Source organism: Oncorhynchus clarkii, chromosome 7, assembly GCF_045791955.1.
Source record: "Oncorhynchus clarkii lewisi isolate Uvic-CL-2024 chromosome 7, UVic_Ocla_1.0, whole genome shotgun sequence".
In the NCBI taxonomy this organism is placed as follows: Eukaryota; Metazoa; Chordata; class Actinopteri; order Salmoniformes; family Salmonidae; genus Oncorhynchus; species Oncorhynchus clarkii.
The window spans coordinates 12473620-12501187 of NC_092153.1; the positions used below are offsets into that span (position 1 = coordinate 12473620).

The 27568-nt window shown below is 42.6% G+C and overlaps 1 protein-coding gene across 4 annotated transcripts; it reads left to right on the forward strand.

Annotated features, from left to right (window-relative positions):
• Positions 1-2295: 2295 nt before the first annotated feature.
• Positions 2296-26515, forward strand: LOC139412889 (paraspeckle component 1-like). 4 transcript variants are annotated; one of them, XM_071159715.1, is made up of 9 exons: positions 2296-2854; positions 3209-3510; positions 3628-3723; positions 3927-4123; positions 5591-5675; positions 5753-5858; positions 12036-12093; positions 14510-14664; positions 15296-16158. In XM_071159715.1, exons 1-9 carry the CDS (start codon positions 2438-2440, stop codon positions 15515-15517), a joined length of 1638 nt encoding a protein of 545 aa, XP_071015816.1. In that variant the 5' UTR covers positions 2296-2437; the 3' UTR covers positions 15518-16158. The 4 variants fall into 4 exon arrangements, with proteins under 4 accessions (XP_071015816.1, XP_071015817.1, XP_071015819.1 ...); XM_071159716.1 differs by having other exon boundaries at positions 2298-2854; positions 15299-16158; XM_071159718.1 differs by lacking the exons at positions 12036-12093; positions 14510-14664; positions 15296-16158 and adding an exon at positions 26408-26515 and having other exon boundaries at positions 2298-2854.
• Positions 26516-27568: the final 1053 nt, after the last annotated feature.

The following is a 27568-nucleotide window of genomic DNA, read 5'->3' on the forward strand; positions in this document are numbered from 1 at the left end:
TTGCTGCTGTGATGGCATACTGTGGTATTTCACCCAGTAGATATGGGAGTTTATCAAAATTTGGTTTGTTTTTGAATTCTTTGTGGATCTGTGTAATTTGAGGGAAATATGTTTCTAATATGGTCATACATTGGACAGGAGGTTAGGAAGTGCAGCTCAGTTTCCACCTCATTTTGTGGGCAGTGTGCACATAGCCTATCTTCTCTTGAGAGCCAGGTCTGCCTACAGCGGCCTTTCTCAATAGCAAGGCTATGCTCACTGAGTCTGTACATAGTCAAAGCTTTCCTTAAGTTTGGGTCAGTTACAGTGGTCAGATATTCTGCCACTGTGTACTCTCTGTTAGGGCCAAATAGCATTCTAGTTTGCGTTATTTTTTTGTTAATTCTTTCTAATGTGTCAAGTAATTATCTTTTTGTTTTCTCGTGATTTGGTTGGGTCTAATTGTGTTGCTGTCCTGGGGCTCTGTGGGGTGTGTTTGTGTTTGTGTTTGTGAACAGAGCCCCAGGACCAGCTTGCTTAGGGGACTCTTCTCCAGGTTCATCTCTCTGTAGGTGGTAGGTGTAGGAATCGCTTCCTTTTAGGTGGTCTCTCTCTCTCTCCCCCCTGTTGTTTTTTCATGGCCACACTAGTTCATATCATGTGATTGGCAGAGGATTGCCTAGTTAATCTCTGGCTATAATTCCCCCTTCGCCACTGGCCTCCCCTGCAGACCTAGCCCACTGACCCTGCTGAGAGCAGCACTTCCTTTATGCCCCTGAAAGCACAGGGGATTGAGCCCTAACAACAAAAACTAATCACCCTCCTCCCCTCTTTTTCTATCGCCAGGCCACTAGCCTGGCAGTGTGTGTGTGTGTTCATGTGACACACACACACATCAGTCAGGTGAAGGTTAGCTGCCAAACTTTTCTCTGTGACCCTTTCCAGGGATCTGGGAAGACTATCGTTGCTATGCAAACATTAGCACACAGACGATAAATTGGGTGTATCAGGCATCTGCCTGACAACTTTGGTAAAGAGACACCAGATGCTGGGTAACTAGCCCATCACAGAGCTAGATACCTATAAATGATTTTGCCACTGAGCTTGTCCAGGTAGAAATGGACCGTTGGTAAAGATCTAGGACCAGTTTACCATCACCTTAATAACCATTAAGGGGGAACACAAAACTGACTTAAGATCAATGTCTAGGGGCATCTTAGTACATCCTACTCTGAGTCACCCCCCACAGATCACTATGGAGATGAGGGAGCAACATTCTAATAATGACTGGGCGCCCTTCATACCTACTGTATGAGTGGCTGAATGGCTTGCAATGTCAAATGATGGTGTTCCTGAGTCAGACAATAGGAGACAAGAACAACTGGGCCTTACTTGACAGTAAGGTGGGGCCCTGCAATGAGGATAGAATACCAGCTGTCATAAACAGTCATGACAGCTTATGAATAGGGGAATAGGGGTTTTATTTTACAATCAGCTACCTGTCGTTTTTACACATTATACAATACATAGGGAATAGGGTGATTTTTACTGTCAGGCATCTGTGTCTGTCTGGTTTCCAGTGACCCGGGTGTCTTTTGTCATCACAATGGGCAAAAATGTGGCTACAGGGCCATTTAGTTGTGTGGAGGTCCGTGAATGCCATCGTTATCACATGACCAGTCTCAGTCATCGTTGTCACATGACCAGTCTCAGTCATCGTTGTCGCATGACCAGTCTCAGACATCTGGCACAAAGAGACCAACCATCCCTTTTATCACCCCATGAACCCCTTCCCTCCCATACACTTTGGACCATAGACAGGCCCCATGCCTAAATGGCATTAATGATTATAAGCAATAAGCATAGTGAGCCTACCAGTACCACTGCCACTGCCAAGTGGAGTAATACTCCACTGGCATAGTGTTCCCACATTGGGAAGGGAACCAACATGCTGCTGTTACAAATATCAATAATTTAGATAGTAACCATGACATATTTTTTTTACCTTTATTTAACCAGGCAAGTCAGTTCAGAACAAAATCTTATTTTCAATGAAGGCCTAGGAACAGTGGGTTGAACTTGCAACCTTTCGGTTACTAGTCCAACGCGCTAACCACTAGGCTGCCCTGCCGCCCCATTGACCTTGAACATGTGTGAACATGTTGAACAAAATGTGACACCAACATCAGCATGCTACGGTGCCATGCAAAACCTTCCCGACATCCCTGATCTTGTGAAAGTCTTCGTACACCACCTAGCGGCCAAGGGGAAAAACACAGCCACGTTGAATGCCTCGCGTCAACGATGCGCGCGCAGTCATCGCCATTTTGAATTACAGCCGCACTTCGCTGGCTGATGACTGAAAGGAGGCAAGATTTCTTCGTTTCTGAAATATTTCTGCGCATTCAAAGCTATACTTACTGGATACCTATTGTGAGGGATTTACATCGCTCTAAGTATGGCTCACCGAAATCTAAAACAGGTCAACATTCAAAACAACGCACCGTCGCCGAAACCTCAGCAGCAGCAGCAGTACCACCAGCAGCAGCAGCACACAAAGCGCAACATGGACTCTCCAGGCATGGAGCGAAGGCCGAATGTTGCGGATGGGAAAACCCCACCACCAAAGCCGCCGACGGCTGCCAGCCCTGCGGCAGAGGGGGACGGTGGAGCCGGAGAGTCGCAGGAGATGACGCTGGATATAAAGAGTTTCAGGAGACCCGGGGAGAAAACCTTCACGCAGCGTTGTAGGTTGTTCATCGGTAACCTCCCGACAGACCTCACGGAGGATGATTTCAAAAAGCTGTTTTCCAAGTATGGCGAGGCTAACGAGGTGTTTATCAACCGAGACCGAGGATTCGGCTTCATTCGACTGGTAAGACTGCGTATTAGAGTAACGTTAATCAGTAATATCTAACTCCGTGGTGAAGGAAGCTCCTTTTGAATGTTGGCGTTTAGGCCGCATTAGTATCGATAGCCATCTGTTTACCCTAGTTAGTTAGCTACTATTTATTACTCAGGCGGATGGGTCTGCCTGACCTGTTATTAAGCCTACTCCCCCACCCGAAGCCATTCATTACTTGATACATTGGGTCCCTTTGAAACATACCTGACTAGATTTTATGGCAACACTATCTAGGTGGCAATTCTCATTAATCAATCAAGACTGCATAAAAAACGTTTGAAAGTTTGCTATCAATAGAGCCTAACCTTTGACCTGGTATTCTAGGAAACCAGGACGCTGGCGGAGATTGCCAAGGCAGAGTTGGACGGCATAGTGCTGGGGAACCGACCTATCCGGATCCGCTTCGCCACGCACGGCTCTGCCCTCACGGTGCGGAACCTTTCCCCCGTGGTCTCCAACGAGCTCCTTGAGGAGGCCTTCTCCGAGTTCGGCCCCGTGGAAAGGGCTATCGTTGTGGTGGACGACCGTGGAAGGCCCACTGGGAAGGGCTTCGTGGAGTTTGCCAACAAACCTTGTGCTCGTAAAGCCCTGGATCGCTGTGCTGACGGGGCACTGCTGCTCACCACGTAAGACAACCAACGACTGCATTTACTTAGTTACCTGGTTTACGAAATAACCCAAACATGCCAAATCAATTCCAAGCAGTGTGAGTGATCACTCCCGTCTCACCATGTTGTCTCCAGGTCTCCTCGGCCTGCCATTGTGGAACCCACCGAGCAGCTGGATGAAGAAGATGGACTCCCAGAGAAGTTGCTGGTGAAATCTGTACACTACCACAAGTACGTTATACACACGATCTCCTATTGGGAGTTTTACTCTCTGTACCAGTCTTGACAACAGGAGTTCTTTATCATAACCAGTATGAATTTGTTGATTTATTCACTTGCCTGTAGGTGTGTTTGTGTGCACTGTTCCACTTTCTTCATAGTCTCCCTGCAGGTATTAGTCCAGCCACTAACCCCTCTCCTCCCCATCTCTCCAGGGAGAGGGAGCACCCCCCGCGGTTTGCCCAGCCGGGGACATTTGAGTTTGAGTACTCATCCCGCTGGAAGGCCCTGGACGAGATGGAAAAGCAGCAGAGAGACCAGGTTGAGCGCAACATCCGAGAGGCAAAGGAGAAGCTGGAGCAAGAGATGGAGGCCGCCAAGCACGAGCATCAGCTCATGATGATGAGACAAGGTACACACACTCAGAGGAACCTCTCACACACACTGAGGAAGACGCTCACTTCTCAAGGACAAAGTTAACATGTTACCTTTTGTGTTGTGTGCAAATTCAACATTAGCAGACATAGCCATAGGCCTACTTCAAGTGTTGTCAGAAACTGTCACATGTGAATACAGAAAAACATTAATACCAAGCCAACCCCTTTCTCTCAGACCTGATGTAATACCAAGCCAACCCCTCCTCTCAGACTTGATGTAATTCCAAGCCAACCCCTCCTCTCAGACCTGATGTAATACCAAGCCAACCCCCCCTCTCAGACCTGATGTAATACCAAGCCAACCCCTTTCTCTCAGACCTGATGTAATACCAAGCCAACCCCTTTCTCTCAGACCTGATGTAATACCAAGCCAACCCCTTTCTCTCAGACCTGATGTAATACCAAGCCAACCCCTTCTCTCAGACCTGATGTAATACCAAACAACCCCTCCTCTCAGACCTGATGTAAAACCAAGCCAACCCCTTTCTCTCAGACCTGATGTAATACCAAGCCAACCCCTCCTCTCAGACCTGATGTAATTCCAAGCCAACCCCTCCTCTCAGACCTGATGTAATACCAAGCCAACCCCTTTCTCTCAGACCTGATGTAATACCAAGCCAACCCCTCCTCTTAGACCTGATGTAATACCAAACAACCCCTTTCTCTCAGACCTGATGTAATACCAAACCAAGCCAACCCCCTCCTCTCAGACCTGATGTAATTCCAAGCCAACCCCTCCTCTCAGACCTGATGTAATACCAAGCCAACCCCCCCTCTCAGACCTGATGTAAAACCAAGCCAACCCCTTTCTCTCAGACCTGATGTAATACCAAGCCAACCCCTCCTCTCAGACTTGATGTAATTCCAAGCCAACCCCTCCTCTCAGACCTGATGTAATACCAAGCCAACCCCCCCTCTCAGACCTGATGTAATACCAAGCCAACCCCTTTCTCTCAGACCTGATGTAGTACCAAGCCAACCCCTTTCTCTCAGACCTGATGTAATACCAAGCCAACCCCTCCTCTTAGACCTGATGTAATACCAAACAACCCCTTTCTCTCAGACCTGATGTAATACCAAACCAAGCCAACCCCCTCCTCTCAGACCTGATGTAATTCCAAGCCAACCCCTCCTCTCAGACCTGATGTAATACCAAGCCAACCCCCCCTCTCAGACCTGATGTAATACCAAGCCAACCCCTTTCTCTCAGACCTGATGTAATACCAAGCCAACCTCTTTCTCTCAGACCTGATGTAATACCAAGCCAACCCCTTTCTCTCAGACCTGATGTAATACCAAGCCAACCCCTTTCTCTCAGACCTGATGTAATACCAAGCCAACCCCTTTCTCTCAGACCTGATGTAATACCAAGCCAACCCCTTTCTCTCAGACCTGATGTAATACCAAGCCAACCCATATTTCTCTCATCTTCTCTTTCTCAGACCTGATGAGGCGTCAAGAGGAGCTGAGACGTCTGGAGGAGCTTCGCAACCAGGAGCTGCAGAAACGCAAGAATATAGAGATGAGGTACGTGTGTGTGTACCTCCCACTCTATTTTCTACTCGTCAGAAGTGTGTGTGTTAAACGTTCTTTCCTGTTTGTAGACATGAGGAGAGGCGTAGGCAGGAGGAGGAGATGATGCAGCGCCATCGAGAGCAGGAAGAGATGAGACGCCAACCGGACGGCTTCAAGCCAAACTATGCGGACACCGTGAGTTCACCGGACAGACACACAAACATGCACACACAAAGGTCAGACCGGTTCAAGCCTAATTTCATGAAGAGTGTGAATACACTTGGAGAACACACACACAGCCAACATAGACATTCACATCAGTACAGTCAGTATTCACTAATTTCTTGGTTTTTGAATACACAAACTATCACACTTTTTTTTTTAAAGTTTATTCGATTCAGAGAAGCAGTGTTCACACACTTTCATTCACATGATTCTGCTGAGGGTCTGCGTTTTAGATGGGGATTTTGAGAACATTCTCGGATATGATAGGGATTTTTCGGGTCCATCGATCATGTTGGGTGCTGAGAAAAGATGCCTAACAGTCCTACCACTCTACGTCACACTGATGATGATGATCAAGCATACTAGGGACAGGCACGGTTAATTAAATACCCAGATATCCCACCGAATGTTAGTATTCAATTACTTGAGTGTTCATTTTTTTAGATATAAATGTATTTATTTATTTAGACCTATTTTAACGATGGAAAAGCTTTGTCTATATTACGTCATCATTGTGATATTTTTATCTACAAAGAAATACCAGGACATTTGAAATTCTTAATTGAATTAAACAACAAACCTTTGAATGTAGTTTCTATAGCGGTGCGTTGAGCTACTGCTGGGTATTTAGCCCTCCAGGCTGCCCCGACTCGGTATGCCATTTCACCCCACTTCAAATAGCAATGACAGGCACTCCCTTGACAGAGTTTCCACAATACCTGACACAGATCAATGCAAAACACTCACCAGAGAACCTTTTTTTGTTGTAGCAGAATCGGTTCTATCACGGCGAAAATCAGACTTCTCTTTCGCTGTTGCTGTTAGCCAAACTACCGGAAACACAGTATCTCCTCTGTTTACCTCTGCAATGTGCATGTGCATTTTCCGACTATCCGGATATCTGGAAAATATAAGTGATGATGTTATTTGAATAGTAAAATAATTTTGAATACCCATTCCTAAAGCATCCCAGAATGCTGCCTTTTTCTTTTCAAATAGTGTCCCATATCACTATAGGAGCATATATTTTCTAGGTAACTACAGATGAACATAGTGTACCGTAGTCCTGTGTGTGAAAGTCTAATAAATATGTATTTTGGGTTGGTCTAGTTTAGGGTAGCCTACTACCTATTTAGTGCTATTTCTTATGTAAGTAGCATGTCACAATTCCAACAGGGCTTTAGGTTTGGTTTTGGTATCTTCCAAAGACTTTAGCTTGAAAGACACAAACCTGATCTGAAATGGACCTCAAGCCACTATTCATTCTCCTTCTTACGGGACTGATAGGTGTAAGCAGTGCAGCAATTGCTCAACCTAACCCTCCAATGGGCTTAGGGTAGCAGCTGACAGCCACCATCTTGTTTACACCCATCTGGTTTCTTCAGATCTGCTAAAACCAAAAGAGAAAGGCCGAGGGGTTTTCATATTGGTTCATCTGTGTTTTACTGTGGTTTTCAGGGTGTATGTTTCTCACCAAACTGATGTCCAGCAGTAGCAGCCCTTCTAAGCCGTGTATCCACAATACTAGCCTCACAGCTAGCGACATAAAACACCATGTAGCTGTCCCACGTTATACATATATCATCAATTCAAATGTCTGTTGTATTTACCTGGGTTTTAAACACATATTTTACTAAAGTAGTATGGGAGAGGGACACCTGCTAGAACAAAATACTGCTCTATCTCTGCTGAGTTGTCTGAAGTAAGTTAGATCCTGTAACCGACAGCTTGGCTTTCTTGTGGGAATATTAAGAGGGGAGAGGCTAATGATTTGACAGACCCTTTCACCACAATGCTCATTTGTCATGCTTGAGTGTGTTCCAGATGAGAGTAACTTCACTTCCAGAGAGAGTCCTCAGAATAGTTCTAAGTTTTTCCATGAAGGCGATAGGGTAACTTGAATGTCAATCTGTTAAAATTTTAATGGCATGTCTATAAATGGCCACTGTGCAAATGCTGTGTCCTTTGGTATCTTCACTTTATCTAATCACTTGACAAAAACACAGGCAAAGAGGTGAGGAATCTGTCATCAGCTTTTTCTAGGTGGATTTTAATGTCTTTCATTTCAGGCCTAAGTCTTGGTCCCAATTTTCAGTACTTCAATAGTCTCCAGTCAACTTTTTCATCATTGCAACTCTGTGATTATGGGTTGGGAAACATACTGACATTCTCAGGAAACATGTGTTTATCTACCTAGCCCTTAGTGCACTTGTATTACTGCATGCCTGTGGATGTGATGTGTCTTATGATGTTGCTGCATAATAACTTTTCTTCTCTGTTTCTATTGTGTGTTGAGAGGCCGTAGAGAAAGAGGACCGGCTGGAAATATCGTACAAAGCACCCTCTGCTGTTACAGCCACCCTTACACTACTCTTAGCATGAACTCTTGCTCCTATGCAACAGTTACAACTCCTACAGCTTAACCCAAAACAACCCGCACAAGGATTAACATAGATCTATTGTCGTTACCCTTTACCATTAGTCTTGGGGGGGATGTTAGACTGGCGGCAATCTCAGAACATGCTCGCAAGCCTCACACACATTTACGAACAACGCGTATACATAACACACTTTTTGTCTCCCTCTTACATTTACATTTCAGTAATTTAGCAGACGCTCTCATCCAGAGCGACTTAGTTGGTGCATTCATCGTAAGAAAGCTAGGTGAGACAGACACATATCAGTCGTAGTAAGTGCTAGTAGGAAAAGACGAGTGCAAGTTTTTTTTAAATTAACGATGCTCCATCCCCTAACTTAATACGCTATCGACCGAGGAATGAAAACCAAAAGGGGTGGTTGAATAGAAGTCCATAAGACAAAGCTGAACTACAACTTAGAAGTCAGAAGTGTCTGGCATTAATATAACTTTTAAAGATCTATCAATTGGGCGCCACTTTGTATTCAATATGTCCCGTCATCCAGAGTGCCAAAGTTGTGCTCGTGTAAAACATACACAGGATTACAGTATATGTAGGCCTACTATTATTAGTAGCACTAGCAAAAGTCTTCACTTTAAATATAGTTAAAAAAAGACTTATGGTTGTTATTATGTAGCACGCTAGTCCTCTAACACCGTTTCAGATAAAAATACCATTAAAATTTTAAAATGTCTGGTCTGGATTAAGTTGCTTGCATAGCGTTTTTTTCATAGCATTTTATTTTTAATAATAATAATTTTACCCCCTTTTCTCCCCAATTTCGATCTTGTCTCATCGCTGCAACTCCCCAATGGGCTCTGGAGGCGAAGGTCGAGTCATGCGTCCTCTGAAACATAACCTGCTAAACTGTGCTTCTTAACACCTGCCAGCTTAACCCGGAAGCCAGGTAAACCAATGTGTTGGAGGAAACACCGTTCACCTGACGACCAAAGTCAGCCTGCAGGCGCCCAGCCCACCACAAGGAGTCGCTAGAGCGCGATGAGACAAATGATGCTCCCCCTGTCAAACTCCATCCTAACCCGGACGATGCTGGGCCAATTGTGCGCCGCCCTATGGGATTCCCGATCATGGCCGGTTGTGTGATACAGCCTGGGATCGAACCCGGGTCTGTAGCGACACCTCTAGCACTACGATGTAGTGCCTTAGACCGCTGCGCCACTCGGGAGGCCCTGCATATATACTTTTTAAATTATTAAACTTTTTGTCCTTAAAAAACTTTGTATAACAATGTGACTTTTTACACATCAGCTACTTTGACCACTTTCCCAACAATTTAGACAAAACTTAGAGGACATGAAATATTTGTCTTCTCTGCTATTCAAATCTGAAATCGGGAACGGAATTATCTTCTAACAATCAAACTATACAGCTGTTTTAGGAACCGCATCAACTATCTCTTCACTTTTACAAACTTTTGACTATTTTCATAACTTAGTGTATGAAATCTTTAGTCTGCTTTTCAAATCTGAAATCAGAACAGCAATATCAAATTATAACACTTACTCTAGCTAACACATGGCCTAGCTATCTAAAACAGTCACTACTGCAATGTAGACTACTGCTACTAGTACTTCTGGGCTACTTACTACTACCTAGTCTCCCACTGAAGGCTACTATTCACTATTTATAAATCAGTCACGCACTCTACTACACCAGACTTAAATTTAACACTAACAAACTTCTAAACTTCCACCACTAGGTGTAACATATTCATCACCCCTAATTATAGTCTGCAACTTTTCTAATTCCTTATGAGTAAAAGTGTTGTAGTCTGAGTGTATTTACTGTATTTGTGATGAAATATGTGATCTAACTCCCCTACACGCCAAAGTATTTAGGTTTTTATAGTTGTCTATCATAGTATGGGCTTATCAGACTAGATATTTTATCATTTAATTTTGGCTATAATTCTTCACTTCACTTAAGTAAAATGTTTTACATTTCTTTAACTACCACACAAATACTTTCAAATACCTAAAGCAAGTCTCACTATTTTTTGTTAATTGATAATTACCTTCTAGTTACTTTTTAAGATATAAAATAAAAATTTGTGCATACTGTACTTTAGGGAGTTTTTATCCATAAACATTTCTGCGGAAATTGTTCCAGGCAAAAGACCTATATCAGATATTCTGATCAATACTCGGGATTCCAACAAATACTGTACATTTTGTTTTGTTTCTCGTTTAACAGTTCTCCTTTTTCTTTTAAAGATTCTTGCATTTAATTAACTCAAACTTTTGTAATACTGTCCCGTGTCATGTTAATTTGACATTTTAACTTCCCATACTGCACTTACCTCTGTACTCAACAGAGACGAGAGTGTGTGTGTGAGAATTTGTTGCCTTGTGTGTGTGTGTGTCTGTGATGAGAATTTGTGTGTGTGTGTACTTAAACTACTTCATGTGCTTGTCTTGAGGGAGTGTTGTGTGCAAGTATGTGTGATGGAAGTGTTCGATCTTCAATGTGGACCATTTGCATTGTATTCCAGGTAAGTATATTCAGGTGGAGCTGTAACTATATAACTAGAACACAATTTGTCCCACAAAAGATGAGTGAATGCAGCTGGTGAAGGATTTTTAGTGTCCATCCCTCATTAACTATTTAAATGTAACATGATTTGAAATATAGTATATTAATATGTAATATATGTACTATTTACCCATGTTTACTTTGTTTTAGCTGGCCAGTTTAAAATTCACAGGAAACTCAGATTTGACAACATATATCTTAAGACATTTTGGACCAGAAGGTGTATTCTGTGGTTCTGCAATGTTTAGAATGTTGCTGGTAGAAATGCAATGTGTAGAGCTGACACTGTTCCCTATTACACGTTACAGAGCATGTCTGTTCTAAACAATGCTTTTCTATCTGTAACGCGTCTGACGTTCACAATATAACGTAGCACACAGGACTATACTGTATGTGTATCATATTTGTATGATGGTGTGAGTGAGCGAGTTGGGAGGATGTTGAGTGTACTTGCATATTATTTGTGTCTGCGGGTGTGTGTGGGGGGGGGGGGGGGTTAGTGATAATGTGTACTTACGTGTGTGTGTGTGTGTGTGTGAGAGAGGGAGTGGGGGCATGTTTATTGCATGTCCTTTATAAGATATTTTATGTAAGATGTACAGCTTCATTTGTGGGTTTGTGTAGTGTACATATATATTTGTGTTTACTAATGTTTAGGTTGTCTGAACATTAATGTGTGGAGGGGATTTATCTACTTCTCTATCTTTTCTCTTGCATATTTATCAGTAACCCTTATTCCTCTATTAGGCTGTAATTACCACAAGGTCACTTCAGTGTTTGATCAACTTTGGACTAAATCCATGTTGTATTTTGGCTTGGCCCATATTAAGTTATCACATACAGACCCATATTGGCCTTTTTAAATGGACCTTGAGAATCCATACTAGACACATAAGTAACTTAGGAACTCAGATGATCATTCCGTATGTGCTCCTATCACACTAAATTCTTACATATCCAATACAGTATCATTCCACACACAGCTTTTGTAACTCCTCCTTCATTACTTTTTCTATCACAGTTGGGAGAACATTATTATCCTTATTCCCTGGCTGTTGCTTATATATCTGTGTGAGTGTTGTGATGTGTGAGGAATCATCCTACACATGTCCTAATGGTCCTAGTAGTTATTGTCCACAAGGTTTACGGGTGCACCACTCTTCTTCACTTCTTCCAGAGAGAACAGGAAATGAGAATGGGTGAACTGGGCCCTCGTGGAGCCATTAATATGGGAGGTAGGGTCATAACGATGACTCAGCACTGACTGGTCCATAAACAACCATAAACTACTCCCTCCCCCTTTCGGTGTCTACAGATCTAAAGGAACTGGGAAGGTGTTGGCCATATGGCTAGGTTTGTGAAATTCTGGTAACTTTCTCAATTCCCAGGGACTGGGATTCCTGGAAAGCCTGGGAATTTGAGGAAAGTTACTGGAGTTTTGCCGCCATAAGGCAGAAGTTCCCCCTAAGAAGGCTAGGTGGAGCCCCCGCCATATTGTGTGCACCTGGCTAGTTCCTTCAGGTCGGCAGACATTAAAGGGCTCGGAGCAGGGCTAAAGATATATTGTGAGGCTCTGAACGGGATGGGCTGTGTGAGGTTCATGGTGGCTTCTTCACCACTTCATGATTGTAACCCGGGGCTGCACATCACCTACATACTGTGTGTACTGAAGTACTAATACTACTGGGGGAAATATGCTCATGTGTCGTAGTCCGAGAACATGCTAATTATGTTTTTGTGTCACTGATTATATATGAGAGTGAGAGTGACTAGGGTGTAAGTGTGTTTTGGGGGAATGTGAGACAAGTAATCGTGAAGGGGTTAAAGTTATCCATCACTGCAAAGGATATCCGTCATGGAATTTTTTAGAGATTTTTTGTTTGTTTTAATGGCTAAATGGTATAACTCAGTTTTAATACATGTACAAAATGATCCTCTTTCCTGACTATTAATGATGGTCATACCTTTTTTTATTTGAATGAAAAGGGAGTTTTGCAGTCGATCTGAGATTTGACTTAAATTTCAGTCATGGGTTTTCTTTTGTTTTTACACCTGATTTGTGTAGAGAAACTGAGTACATCAATTTGTAGAAAGTCACATCTACCTTTTTTAGTGTGAATTTTACATGATGACTTCACTAATGATCTTTTCATTATCAGGTCATTTGTTATTTAGTCAACTGGTTGAAGTAAACCATTGTTTTCTTTAGTCCTTAATGTTTTATGTAACTTCACTTTTGCTCTTTCTACAGACCTACTTATTTATTGTGCCACACATGTGGAAGGTTACCTGATTCGAACAATAGATGAGGCCCAAACAGAACAAACATTTCTAGCTTGAGGGTTTTTAGCAAACATTTTGTATCAGCAGTAGCCACCAATCCCAACACTTGGTAAACGTTCTTATCTACAAGCTTAGAATAAACCCATCCCTTTGTTTGTATTTACATTTTATCTGTGTGTATGTTTACTACTTACAAACATAATGGTGTGCGTTGTTCAATGAGATGGTGGATTATTTTTATTGAGGGGGGGGGGGGGCTTTTTGCAGTATCATTTCTGTGTACATATACCATCTAGGAAAAGTTGATCATCTGTTCATTTCTAGCAGTGTGGGTGGGTGAGGTCAATTCATAACTAATACAGCTCTGTCTCATTTAGTACCTAGAAAGCATTATGAACTCTTTACTCGTGTTTCCATTAGTAGTTGATGCAACATTTTCTATCTTTAAAAAAAGACTTATTTTTTATTAAATGCCTTGTCATCCTCCGGATGCTTTTAAAGACCTGTATCGTATGGCTATGAATGCTGTGAATGGGATTTGGGTCCGGGGTTGAGTATCTGGCAACGGTGATGTGCAGTCACGGTTTTTAACCTAGAAGCAGAACTGGGTGATGGCATTCTTTCGCCTGAAATCGGAAATTCATCCAGACTATCTGAGGGCCTCTCACAGCTTGTCCCACATTGCTATTTTACTGTAATGGAACTCTTACTCTGTTGATTGAATGGTATGATACGCTGCTCCTGTTCCCAATGACCTGTAAATAGTCTGTTGTAGGCATCTATCTGCTAACGTTGGTTTTTGGTTGTTCAGCTATATATTAATTCAATTTGACCAATTTTAAGGCATAGCCTAATGATTACAGGTGCTGTAGACTTTTAACCTGCCTTATGAAATCATTAACAAATTATGTATGTATGTTTTTTACAAAAAATAAATATGCCATGCAACGATTTCAAATATTTAACTGAGTTAGTTCATAGGAAAAAAATCAGTCAATTGAAAAATTCATTAGGCCCCCAGCTCATGTAACATGGGACCAACATTTTACATGTTGCGTTTATATTTTTGTTCAGTGTATATATCGATATGGATATCTCACCACAGACTAACAAAATGTGATATGTTTTCAATTGTGTACCACAGTGCTCAATATTTTTGACTTATTTTTCCTATCAAACTAGGAAAATGAAACATTTGACACCTACATAATTGGCATTGCTTGTGTGACCAACAACCAACGTTAGCTAGCTCTGTCAGCCCTGAGAGATTTTTACACCACTCTACAACAACAAACAGTGCACACGGGGTGTGATGGGTGGGGTTTACTTCCAGTGTGACCAAACGATGCTACGTTGTTTTGCGTGTAGATGGGTTTAACCCCGCCTCTGTTGCCGGGGCCAGTGTAAACCAGGGACCCCCTCAAATGATTGGCATAGGCATGAGCGGAAGGGCCGGAGCCATGGGCCCCGAGGGAACTCCAAACATGGGCGCACCAAACATGATGCCAGACAATGGAGCCATGGTAATGTATGCGCTAAGATGGGCGCTTACTCTCAACCTCTTTTCAATTTCTCTCTCAATAACTCGCTCTCCTTAACCTGCTCAACACTTGGTGTTGAATAGAAACTACAGTGTATTGTTTTCAGGTTTTAACCAGTGGTGAGAGGAGATGCCAGAGGCTATTTAGATGCTGCTTATGGATATTACATTCCAAGGTGTTTTGCCAGTGACTTTGATTTGAATAGTTTATGGTACAGATATCTCGTCCAGCTGGTCTTTTCTGGCATCTTTTCCCCTACCATTGCGGTATATTTAATCATGATATCATTGTATCCCTTGGTGGTGATTAGCAAATTGAGGTTAATAATAACATTTACTCCCCTGACTTCACTGTTCACATCATGAGGTTAGTGTGGGTTAGGAAAGGGATTCTCATAGCTTATATCAGCTCTGCACCCATAACTAATGGACTGATTCCTCTCTCCCTCTTCTGACTCTGCCCGGAACTACTCTGCTTGCCTACTTTGACGTTTGGAACGCCTTCTCATTCCCTCGCCAAAACGAACATTGTTATTGAATATCCCTCCCATCTGATTCTTCTGCATCTGGACTGCTCATAATATCTCCACCAACCCTATCCCTTTATGCTGTAGCAGCGCAATGATAGGTTCCCCCAGGGGGCTCCTAATCAGATTGGTTCGTCCCCCATGAGTGGCCGTCCAGGTGTTGAGTCCCCTCAGCAGCAACAGGCAGTGGGGGCAGGGCTTATGGGGGCAGGGCCTGGGCCTGCAGTGGGGGGGCCAGCAGGCTTCGGGAGGGGAATCCCTGTTGTGGGAAACTATGAAGGGCCTAACAACAAACGTCGCAGATACTAATTGTGTTATTATGTTTACATTTTTTCAACGGTGTACCCCAAGGCTCAATATTTGGATCTCTTGCTTTTCCTTTCTCATTATGTAAAATAACTGATTTATTTTCTCGTCAAATGTTTGTTTCTGTTATTTTACTTTGGGCTGATTATTTCCCTCAGCTTCTTCATGTGTCCCAAATGTTGACTGAGGGGAAAAAAAATACTTGTTTTATATCAAAAGCCAGGCCCAATAGTCATGTAAAAACACAAATCTTCAATGTTGGCCGCCAAAGGCCAATATCAACTGCGATGTATCTTGATGTAGTCAGGTCTGTAGGTAAGGTTTAGGCCAATATTAACTGTGATGTATCTTGATGTAGGCAGGTCTGTAGATGGCTTATAAACTTCTGTATGATGTTGTTTCTTGCTTTTTGCTATCAGTATCCTATCCTCCTGTTATTGTTGTTTTCAGTAGATCCTAGTAACAAGTGAAGACCTGCATTGCCTCTGCAATGGTTAGCTTACTTTGATTTCCTCCGTCCATGGAATGTCTTTCCAGTACATTGCATCCTGTAGTAGTAGTTTGGCTAACTGCAATAAAACTGAAATGCCATTTTGTGAAAACTAAGTTGATTGAAGTAAAAAAAAAAAAAAATTAAAAAAAAACTTTTGTAGCCTCTCTCTCTCTCTCTCGCCTTTTTAGATATTTTGGGATTTTTCTCACCTTCATCCTTGTTTCAAGTATTATGAACTCAAACTAATCTCTTAATTTTTCAGAGCAGAGCCAAAATGATGTCTGTGTAAAACATGCACAGCCTTATGTTGTCACCCAGAGTCACATTTGTTTATTTGCAAGCTATAGCACACAATATTTTGCGAAGCTAGATTTTAATGGACCACAGAGTTTAGTCTGCTTCGTGTTTTCCTTTTTGCCAAGGAACATCTGATATCGTAGTATCGCGATACTGGTATCGGGACATCACTATTGGGTGTAATTGATCCTCAACCAGGCAAAATACCTATATCGCATATTCTGATTAATATACTGGAGTTTAATTTGAACCAATTGGCTACTCTACATTTTGTTAGTCATTTCTCATTATTTTTCCGTATATTTAAAGTTTCTTGCATTTTAATTAACTCAACATTATAGACAAACTTTTGTAATATTGTCATGTGTTATGTTAATTTATCATGACATTTGAATATCCCGTACTCGTGCACTTACCTCTGTACTCAAGAGCGAGAGAATTTGTGTTGCCGTGTGTGTAGTAACATAGTAAAATCATGTGCTTGTCTTGAGTGTTGTGTGGAAGCATGTGTGATGGAAGTGTTTGATCTTCAATGTGTAACATTTGCATTATATTCCAGGTAAGTATATTGAAGTGGAGCTGTGACTACACTACATGACAGTATGTGGACACCTTCTCATCGAACATCTCATTCTAAAATCATGGGCATTAATATGGAGTTGGTCCCCCCTTTACTGCTATAACAGCTTCTTGGAAGGCTTTTCACTGGATGTTGGAACATTGCTGTGGGGATTTGCATCCATTCAGCCACAAGCATTAGTGAGGTCGGCACTGATATTGGGCGATTAGGCCTGGCTCGCAGTCTGCGTTCCAAATTCATCCCAAGGTGTTTGATGGGGTTGAGGTCAGGGCTCTGTGCCGGCCAGTCAAGTTCTTCACACCGATCTCCACAAACCATTTATGTATGAACCTCACTTCATGCACAGGGGCATTGTCATGCTGAAACAGGAAAGGGCCTTCCCCAAATGTATTTATTTTTGATTGAATATCCAAAGCATACAATATACTTGCAGTGAAGCCGCTCAACAACTACACCACACCAGTCATCCAACAGACTCCCATTCAGAGCGACACACAGAAGCATCTAGGGTCAACGCCCTGCTAAAGGGCATGTCAACAGATCTCCCATAAGGCCAAAATGGATCCAAACCCGCCTAGCCCGAACCACGAAAAACAGTCTGACCATTGTTCCTCGTCCACCAAACTTTACAGTTGGCACTATGCATTGGGGCGGGTAGTGGTCTCCTGGCATCCACCAAACCCAGATTCGTCCGTCGGACTGCCAGATGGTGAAGCGTGATTCATCATTCCAGAGAATGCGTTTCCACTGCTCCAGAGTCCAATGGCGGCGAGCTTTACACCACTCCAGCCAATGCTTGGCATTGCGCATGGTGATCTTAGCCTTTTGTGTGGCTGCTCGTCCATGGAAACCCATTTCATGAGGCTCCCGACGAACAGTTTGGAACCCGGTAGTGAGTGTTGCAACCGATGACAGGCAATTTCTACATGCTTCAGCACTCTGCGGTCTTGTTCTGGGAGCTTGTGTGGCCTACCACTTTGTTGCTCCTAGACGTTTCCAATTCACAGTTACAGTTGACCGGGGCAGCTCTACTAGAGCAGCTCTGGCAGGGCAGAAATTTGACAAACAAACTTGTTTGAAAGGTGGCATCCTATGACGGTGCCACGTTGAAAGTCACTGAGCTCTTCAGTTAGTCCATTCTACTACCAATGTCTGTCTATGGAGATTGCATGGGTGTGTGTGCTCGATTTTATACACCTGTCAGCAATGGGTGTGGCTGAAATAGCCAAATCCACTAATTTGAAGTGGTGTCCACATACTTTTGTGTGTGTAAATATGTATGTGTGTCTATAACTTGAACACAGATAAACCCACTACAGATGAGTGAATGCAACCGGTGAAGGAATTAGTTTAGTGTCCATCCCTCATTAAGTATTTTGAATATAGTATATATGTTTAATTTGTGTTAGCTGGCCGGTTTTTAAATTCAAAAGAAACTCATATCTTGCAACATCTTAAGACATTAAATGTAGATTTTTGGACTGGGTCTATTCTGTGGTGCAGCAGTGTTTAGAATGTTGCTGATAGAAATGTTTTGTGTAGAGCTGACACTGTTCCCTATTACACGTTATAGAACATGTCTGTTCTAAACAATGCTTTTCTATTTAACTCTTTTGACTTTGACAATATAACGTAGCATACAGAACTATACTGTGTGTGTATTTGTATGATTGAGCAAGTGGGGAGGATGTGTAGAGTGATAAGGACGCGCACTTACACATGTTTGCGAGGGAGTGGGGGAAGATTTAATCAAATCCAATTTTAGTGGCATGTCCTTCAAGGTGATTTGTGATTTTAGTAAGTCTTCTGTCAGGCTGACTGCAGGAATGTCCACCTGATCTGTTGCCAGAGAAATTAATGTTAATTTCTCTACCATAAGCCGACTCCATGTTTAGAGAATTTGGTAGTACGTCCAACCGGCCTCACAACAGCAGACCATGTGTGACCACGCCAGCCCAGGACCTCCACATCCGGCTTCTTCACCTGCAGGATCGTCTGAGACCAGCCAGCCGGATAGCTGATAAAAGTGTGGGTTTGCACAACCGAAGAATTTCTACACAAACTGTCTGCATGCTCGTCGTCCTCACCAGGGTTTTGACCTGACTGCAGTTTGGCCTCGTATTAAATCAAAGTTTATTTGTCACGTGCGCTGAATACAACAGTGAAATGCTTACTTACAGGCTCTAACCAATAGTGCTAAAAAAAGGTATTGGGTGAACAATTGGTAGGTAAAGAAATAAAACAGTAAAAAGACAGGCTATATACAGTAGCGAGGCTACATACAGACGCTGGGTAGTCAGGCTGATTGAGGTAATCGGTACGTGTAGATATGGTTAAAGTGACTATGCATATATGATGAACAGAGAGTAGCAGTAGCGTAAAAGGGTGGGTGGGGCACAATGCAGATAGCCCGGTTAGCCAATGTGCGGGAGCACTGGTTGGTCGGCCCAATTGAGGTAGTATGTACATGAATGTATAGTTAAAGTGACTATGCATATATGATAAACAGAGAGTAGCAGCAGCATAGAAAAGGGGGTTGGGGGGGGCACACAATGCAAATAGTCCGGGTAGCCATTTGATTACCTGTTCAGGAGTCTTATGACTTGGGGGTAAAAACTGTTGAGAAGCCTTTTTGTCCTAGACTTGGCACTCTGGTACTGCCTGCGGTGCGGTAGTAGAGAGAACAGTCTATGACTGGGGTGGTTGGGGTCTTTGACCATTTTTAGGGCCTTCCTCTGACACCGCCTGGTGTATAGGTCCTGGATGGCAGGCAGCTTAGCCCCAGTTATGTACTGGGCCGTACACATTGGGGATGAAAAATAATTAGTTGGGTAACAGATAAGATGTTTTATTTTCATAATATGCTTGTGAGATACTTGTCATTTAGAAGGTATCTTTTTGGACTATAGTGTTGGCCATTTGCAGTTATCCTTTCTCTGTCCTGGGTTCAGTTACTGGGGCCACACAGAGGGGAGAGGTCAGGCTTGTCATGTGTAAACGTATCTTTTAAACCATGTGAAGGGATGATTGAGGGGGAACCAATTATCTCTTGGCTCCACAATGTCTGTGTGCCAGTCACTCCCTACTTTTCCCATCGGGGAGAGGAGGATGGCAGTGTGGAACCATTCTATGTTCCCTCTGAGGTTGCCCTTATTTATCTTGACCTAGAGGCTCACTCTTCTCTCCGTGAGATTGTCCAGGATGGGTTGTATTTGGGATGGGAGTATCTAAAATGACAATTGATATATACCATTGGATGAGGTTATGTCTTGGTACTATTTTGTACCAAGAACGAGATAAGAGCTTCGTTTAGGAGACCAAACTGAACGACAATTTATAGCTAAATACTGTCTGGCGATGGGATACTCCTCTCTCAAGTAAAATCTTTCCTTGTGAAAGTTCCTATTATCTGTGTTTTGTCATGTTGACTAGGGGGGTGGATCTTTGCTATAAATGATCTCAGTTGCCATTATGTTGACCACTCTTAACTTTTCATTAGAGATACTGAAATGTTGAAAGTCAAAATGCTATTGCAAAAGCTTAATTATTATTAAAGGTGAAGATTAAGCATTACTCTGACTGGTGTGTGATTTGCTCTCTCATCATTTGGTAATTAAGGACATTTCCACGACAACACACTACCCTCTGTAGTGCCTTGCGGTCAGAGGCCGAGCAATTACTGTACCAGGCAGTGATGCAACCAGTCAGGGATGCCCTTGATGTTGCTACTGTAGAACCTATTGAGGATCTCAGGACCCATGCCAAATATTTTTAGTTTCCTGAGGGGGAATAGGCTTTGTCGTGCCCTCTTCACGACTGTCTTGGTGTGTTTGGACCGTTCTAGTTTGTTGTTGATGTGGACACCAGGGAACTTGAAGCGCTCAACCTGCTCCACTACAGCCCCGTCGATGAGATTGGGGACGTGCTTGGTCCTCCTTTTCCTGTAGTCCACAATAATCTCCTTAGTCACGTTGAGGGATAGGTAGTTATTCTGGCATCACCCGGCCAGGCCTCTGACTTCCTCCACTTTCGATGGCCACTGGCATGCTGGAAAAGTGTGCTCTTCCTGAGTGAATCCCGGTTTCAACTGTACTGGACAGATGGCAGACAGCATGATGTCGTGTGGGAGAGCGGTTTGCTGATGTCAACTTGTGAACAGAGTAACCCATGGTGGCGGTGGGGTTATGGTATGGGCAGGCATAAGCTACAGACAACGAACACAATTGCATTTTATCTATAGCAATTTGAATCCAGAGATACCGTGACGAGATCCTGAGGCCCATTGTCGTGCCATTCATCCGCCTCAATCACCTCATGTTTCAGCATGATAATGCACACTCCATGTCGCAAGGATCTGTACACAATTCCTGGAAGCTGAAAATGTCCCAGTTCTTCAATGACCTGCATATCTACCAGACGTGTCACACATTGAGCATGTGTGGGATGCTCTGGAAGTCAAGATCAACGCGTACGACAGCAGGTTCCAGTTCCTGCCAATAACCAGCAACTTTGCACAGCCATTGAAGAGGAGTGGGACAACATTCCACAGCCACAATCAACGGCCTGATCAACTCTATGCAAAGGAGATGTCACGCTGCATGAGGCAGCTTGTGGTGACACCAGATACAGACTGGTTTTCTGAACCACGCCCCTACCTATTTAATTTTAAGGTATCTGTGACCTACAGATGTATATCTGTACTCCGTTATGTGAAATCCATAGATAAGGGCCTAATGAATTTATTTCGATTGATTTCCTCATATGAACTGTAACTCAAGTCTTTGGAATTGTTGCATGTTGTTTTATATTGTTCAGTGTCATTTGGGCCAAAACAAATGTCTCAACAGAAAGAAACAAAACTGGTTTAAACCTTCACAAAAGTTTTGAACAGGCTTATATTGCAGCAATTACCAACAAAGGCGGGTGCGCACTATCAGCGCACTATTGTCCCTCTAATCACTGACATCAATGCAAATGTCCAACCCGGAAGCCAGCCGCACCAATGTGTCGGGGGAAACACCATGTACCTGGTTAGCGTGCACTGCGCCCGGCCCGCCACAGGAGTGGTAGACAAGGATATCCCTACCGGCCTAACCCGGACAACGCTAGGCCAATTGCGCATCGCCCCACGGACCTCCCAGTCGCGGCCGGCTGCGACAGGGCCTGGGCGCGAACCCAGAGTCTGTGGTGCCACTGCGCCACCTGGGAGGTCTGCAACATTTCTATAGGCTATGCAATTGCTGGAGAAAACAGAGCGATGGCCGCTGATGGTCGCTAATAAAAATAGGGTCCCATCAGCTTTCTATAGGCTAGTCCTACTATATTTATTTCTCAACTTTCCTAATATTAAGCACATTGCTTCTCTTTACAACAGCAGTATAGTGTACCTGGCTGGAATGAAATAAACCACAGGGAAAAGCTTCCTCTATTCGTTATTTAAGTGCAGAGATGACATGTATTTTTTCCTGCTGCCCCTGTTTTGATACATGTGCATGATAATGGTCCATTCTAAATCAAAACAAATTTCACACATTATTTAGTATATGTAAAGACGAATAAATCAAGAATAGTCTGATGGGTGACGATATTAGCTTATCACTTGTGAATTATATACTATTATTTGTGAATTATGCCCAGCATATTTTATAGCCCTTAGGCCTATATGTTTTAAAGTTTGTATCACAACTAAAGTGGCCAAATAACATCTTAAAATGAAGCACATTTAATCCGCTTTACAAAGGGCGCCTAACTGGCATACATAAGCAGTGTGTGTTTCAAGTTGGGGAAGATCATTTTCACCATAAAAATGCACCTTTTATAATAAAAGCATTACATGCATATCTGCATTTGCGGTCACTTTTGATAATGGTGTTTTCCGCTAATGGAACATTCACGCTTATAGCCTAGTACCATGTGCTCATTGCTGCGTGTATAATGTGAAGAAATAGCCTAATATGTAGTAAACATTTAAAGCTAAAGTTTTGATCTGTTGCTTCAGCCACATTGCATTAAACAAATTTTTTTTGGGATGCTAGTGGTTTTATTCGTTTGGAATCTCGCATCCCACAACTGTCCCAGACTGTATGGAATATTTATTTCTCGCACTGAATAGAATAGGTAAACTTTTGTACTATGGGGGATAGTAGATTGACATAGGCTATTCCTTTTGCTGTTCATTAGGCCTACTCATCTTGTTGGCTGATGAAAAGTAAATGTGGACAGTTCTTCTCATATCTTCAATATTTATTTTTTTATTTTTTATTTCACCTTTATTTAACCAGGTAGGCTAGTTGAGAACAAGTTCTCATTTGCAACTGCGACCTGGCCAAGATAAAGCATAGCAGTGTGAACAGACAACACAGAGTTACACATGGAGTAAACAATAAACAAGTCAATAACACAGTAGAAAAAAAGAGAGTCTATATACGTTGTGTGCAAAAGGCATGAGGAGGTAGGCGAATAATTACAATTTTGCAGATTAACACTGGAGTGATAAATGATCAGATGGTCATGTACAGGTAGAGATACTGGTGTGCAAAAGAGCAGAAAAGTAAATAAATATAAACAGTATGGGGATGAGGTAGGTAAAAATTGGGTGGGCTATTTACCGATGGACTATGTACAGCTGCAGCGATCGGTTAGCTGCTCAGATAGCAGATGTTTGAAGTTGGTGAGGGAGATAAAAGTCTCCAACTTCAGTGATTTTTGCAATTCGTTCCAGTCAAAGGCAGCAGAGAACTGGAACGAAAGGTGGCCAAATGAGGTTGGCTTTAGGGATGATCAGTGAGATACACCTGCTGGAGCGCGTGCTACGGGTGGGTGTTGCCATCGTGACCAGTGAACTGAGATAAGGCGGAGCTTTACCTAGAATGGACTTGTAGATGACCTGGAACCAGTGGGTCTGGCGACGAATATGTTGCGAGGGCCAGCCGACTAGAGCATACAGGTCGCAGTGGTGGGTGGTATAAGGTGCTTTAGTGACAAAACGGATGGCACTGTGATAGACAGCATCCAGTTTGCTGAGTAGAGTGTTGGAAGCTATTTTGTAGATGACGTCGCCGAAGTCGAGGATCGGTAGGAAAGTCAGTTTTATTAGGGTAAGTTTGGCGGCGTGAGTGAAGGAGGCTTTGTTGCGGAATAGAAAGCCGACTCTAGATTTGATTTTCAATTGGAGATGTTTGATATGAGTCTGGAAGGAGAGTTTACAGTCTAGCCAGACACCTAGGTACTTATAGATGTCCACATATTCAAGGTCGGAACCATCCAGGGTGGTGATACTAGTCAGGCGTGCGGGTGCAGGCAGCGAACGGTTGAAAAGCATGCATTTGGTTTTACTATATGCACCTCGTAATTAGATAAGGACGGGCGCAGTTGCATCCCCGATGTCGGTCTTCACTTGTAGCCTGTAAGAATGACTAGATCACGTGACAGAGAGCCATGTGAGTGAGAGAAGTCCACAAATCAGCACTACGGGCCGCAAAAGGCATGGATTTGTTTAAGGTTCATTAGGCCACAAAGGGGATGCCGCCGTGAAATTCGAGGTATTATCAAGTGCTTGTCAAATTGTGAATGAGAGACTATTGGAGTGTAAACAGCCTGTGCAAAAAACAAAGCAGAGCTCATGCCTTTTCAAGTGACTTTTTTCAAATCATCATGCAGCCTAACAATGTATTAAAAAGCAAAACATATAGCCCAACATTTGTAGAACAAGTTACATTAATAACTCTAACTTGAGTATAAAGGAGTACCTATTTATTTGTTAACGCACTCCCTCAAATCATTATGAGAAAATATATTTTGTTCAACTTTGTTCAATTTAATTCTTAATACTATGAAATAATGCCACGGAATTATAAGCAAATCCTGTCAGCTAAAGGAACTAGTGTAGCCCACAACCATTTGGCATAGCCACATCAAGACCTAACATAAGGATAACTCAGAGTATACTATTCTAATGAAATAGACATTTTCTTCATACCATGCTTCTTTAGACCTGTCACAATAAATCCATTATTTATTTTAGAAGGTGTAGGCTATGTTACATGGATTTATTTGACTTTTTAAAATTGTAGGCTATATGTTGAAAACAGGAGAGGCTAAATGTGTTCATGTTAATTAACGGTCAATTACCTTATTTGCTTGACAATCACCGGCTGATGAGATTTCATGACTGCCCTAGCCTAGGCCAAAGCTCCTTTCACTCGCTCTCTCCGTCTCCACATCAGAAGGCACATGTGAGGTGAGCAGCCGGACCCAGTTTCAGCTAAATATTTTTATTGAGTTGCAATTGGCTGACACATAACAAGCTTGCGTAGGCATGGATTGACACACATTAAAGAGGACGGTTCCGATTGGTAAATCAATTTCAATTGCACGTACCTGAGACCGTGACAATTATATCAGATCTGAGTCAAAAGTCTGAAATATAGAACCCGACCGGGTCCCTGGTCAGATCTCAATATTTCAGGCCTGTTGAACCTGAAATAACAGCATTTCTGTAGCCTGTTGGTTTCCTAGCAGCAGGACTGACAAACACTGCTTTAGGGCCATCTGTTCCGTTTAACACAACAGTCCTTACAACATACACCTGTCATTAGTATCCTGAATTAATGTTGTTTCATTGTCCTCTGTGACATGACACTATTAATCCACTTGGTGGAACCCACTGTGTATTAGTAAAATGAAGGATTAATTAATAAGGGAGTCAATGAATGAAGGATGCTTGTCCTTCTAGTGGATATCACCTGGTGACCATCTCGCACATCTCAAGGCCGCAGCACCGTCGGTCATTCTAAATGGTCGGTCTGACTTGTCCTGTTTCACTAAAGCATGTACCACATGGAGTTTCGTATTGCATCTGTCTGACACATACACACACAATTGTTTTCTTAATCGATATGTGTTTGTCATCTACAAAGTGTGCACCCAGAGGGGTCCCAGGACCGAGTTTGGGAAACCCTGAACTACTTAGTAAATGAACCTCATCTATCAGTACTCATCATAAGCCAATTGACATATCAATATAACGAGTAGTAATGATGGCCTGTTTTACGGATGGAGGTCCGGTGTTGAAACAACCCCATGGGTGCACAACTATGCTCCTTGAAGGCAGCTGGTTTTCATCCTAGTGTAACATCAAGGATGTATTCAGTGAGGTGAAACATTGACCATTTCAGATCAACATCGAAGTTAATGAGAATAGCTGACATGATTTATTCATCTAATGACAGACATGATATGTTACATTTGAGTAATTTAGCAGACACTCTTATCCAGAGCAACTTACAGGAGGAAATCGGGTTAAGTGCCTTGCTCAAGAGCACATTGACAGATTTTTCACCTAGTCTCTGGGATTCAAACCAGCAACCTTGTGGTTACTGGCCCAACGCTCTCAGTAGGCTACCTGCTGCCCTGTTCTAATCTATACAATGTATTTCTATCTGTAGATGTTTTCCTGGGTTGGGATAGGTCGACTGGTGTGGAGGTGGTTTTAATCATGTCATTGTCTCCCTCTGTTCCCCAGGTGCACTCGCTCTACTACATGCTGCAGATATGAGACCAGAAAACTGGTTAAAAACAACAACATTAACATTGCTCTTCAGTGTTACCTCATTCCAACTGTTTTTATTAGGATTCCCTACAGGTAAGTGTTGCTTTTTCCTCCTATTTATTCTTCAACGCAGTGTTATGTCTCTTATTACAGTAAATAAAAAATACAGCTTTCAAAAACCAAGTGTTTGGTGCCTTATTCCTTTATTGATTGATTTCAGAGGTAATGACAAATGAGTGTGACTTTAGTGTATGATTCTCATGCTAGTATTGTTCTGCTTAGAAATTCAGATTATTTAAACTTGTTCTAATGAATTAAGCAAGGTTTGTGTGAAAAAATACTCAGGACTAGATTTGATTAGAAAGCAATAAAAAAAAACAGGCCAACTCAACGTTGGTGTCTTGGTCTTGTCTTGGGACCCTCATTGACACTGAAAACAGCTCATACTGCTCAAAGATCACAATAATGCAAAAATACCATAACTTGTGAAATCGTTAGGAATGAATTTATCCGACACCTGTTCTGTGTCAGATGCGGCGTTATAGCAAAATAGCTGGAAATTCAGTGGAGAGGAAAGTCTGTTCAAGTTGTTCGATATCCACTTCTAGGTGTAGGCTATTTTTATGTCTTACAGTGCATTTGGAAAGTATTCAGACCACTTGACTTTTTCCACATTTTGTTACGTTACAGCCTTGTTCTAAAAATGTATAACATTTTTTTCTTTCCCTCAATCTACACAGAATACCCTATAATGACAAAGCAAAAACAGGTTTTTATAAGTTTTTGCAAATGTTAAAATATATATATTTATATGACATTTATATAAGATAAGACCCGTTACTCAGTTGAATCACCTTTTGGCAGTGATTACAATGTCGAGTTTTCTTGGGTATGACGCTACAAGCTTGGCACACCTGTATTTGGGGAGTTTCTCCCATTCTCCTATGCAGATCCTCTCAAGCTCTGTCAGGTTGGATGGGGAGCGTCGCTGCACAGCTATTTTCAGGTCTCTCCAGAGATGTTCGATCGGGTTCAAGTCCAGACTCTGGCTGGGCCACTCAAGGACATTCAGAGACTTGTCCCAAAGCCACTCCTGCATTGTCTTGGCTGTGTGCTTAGGGTCGTTGTCCTGTT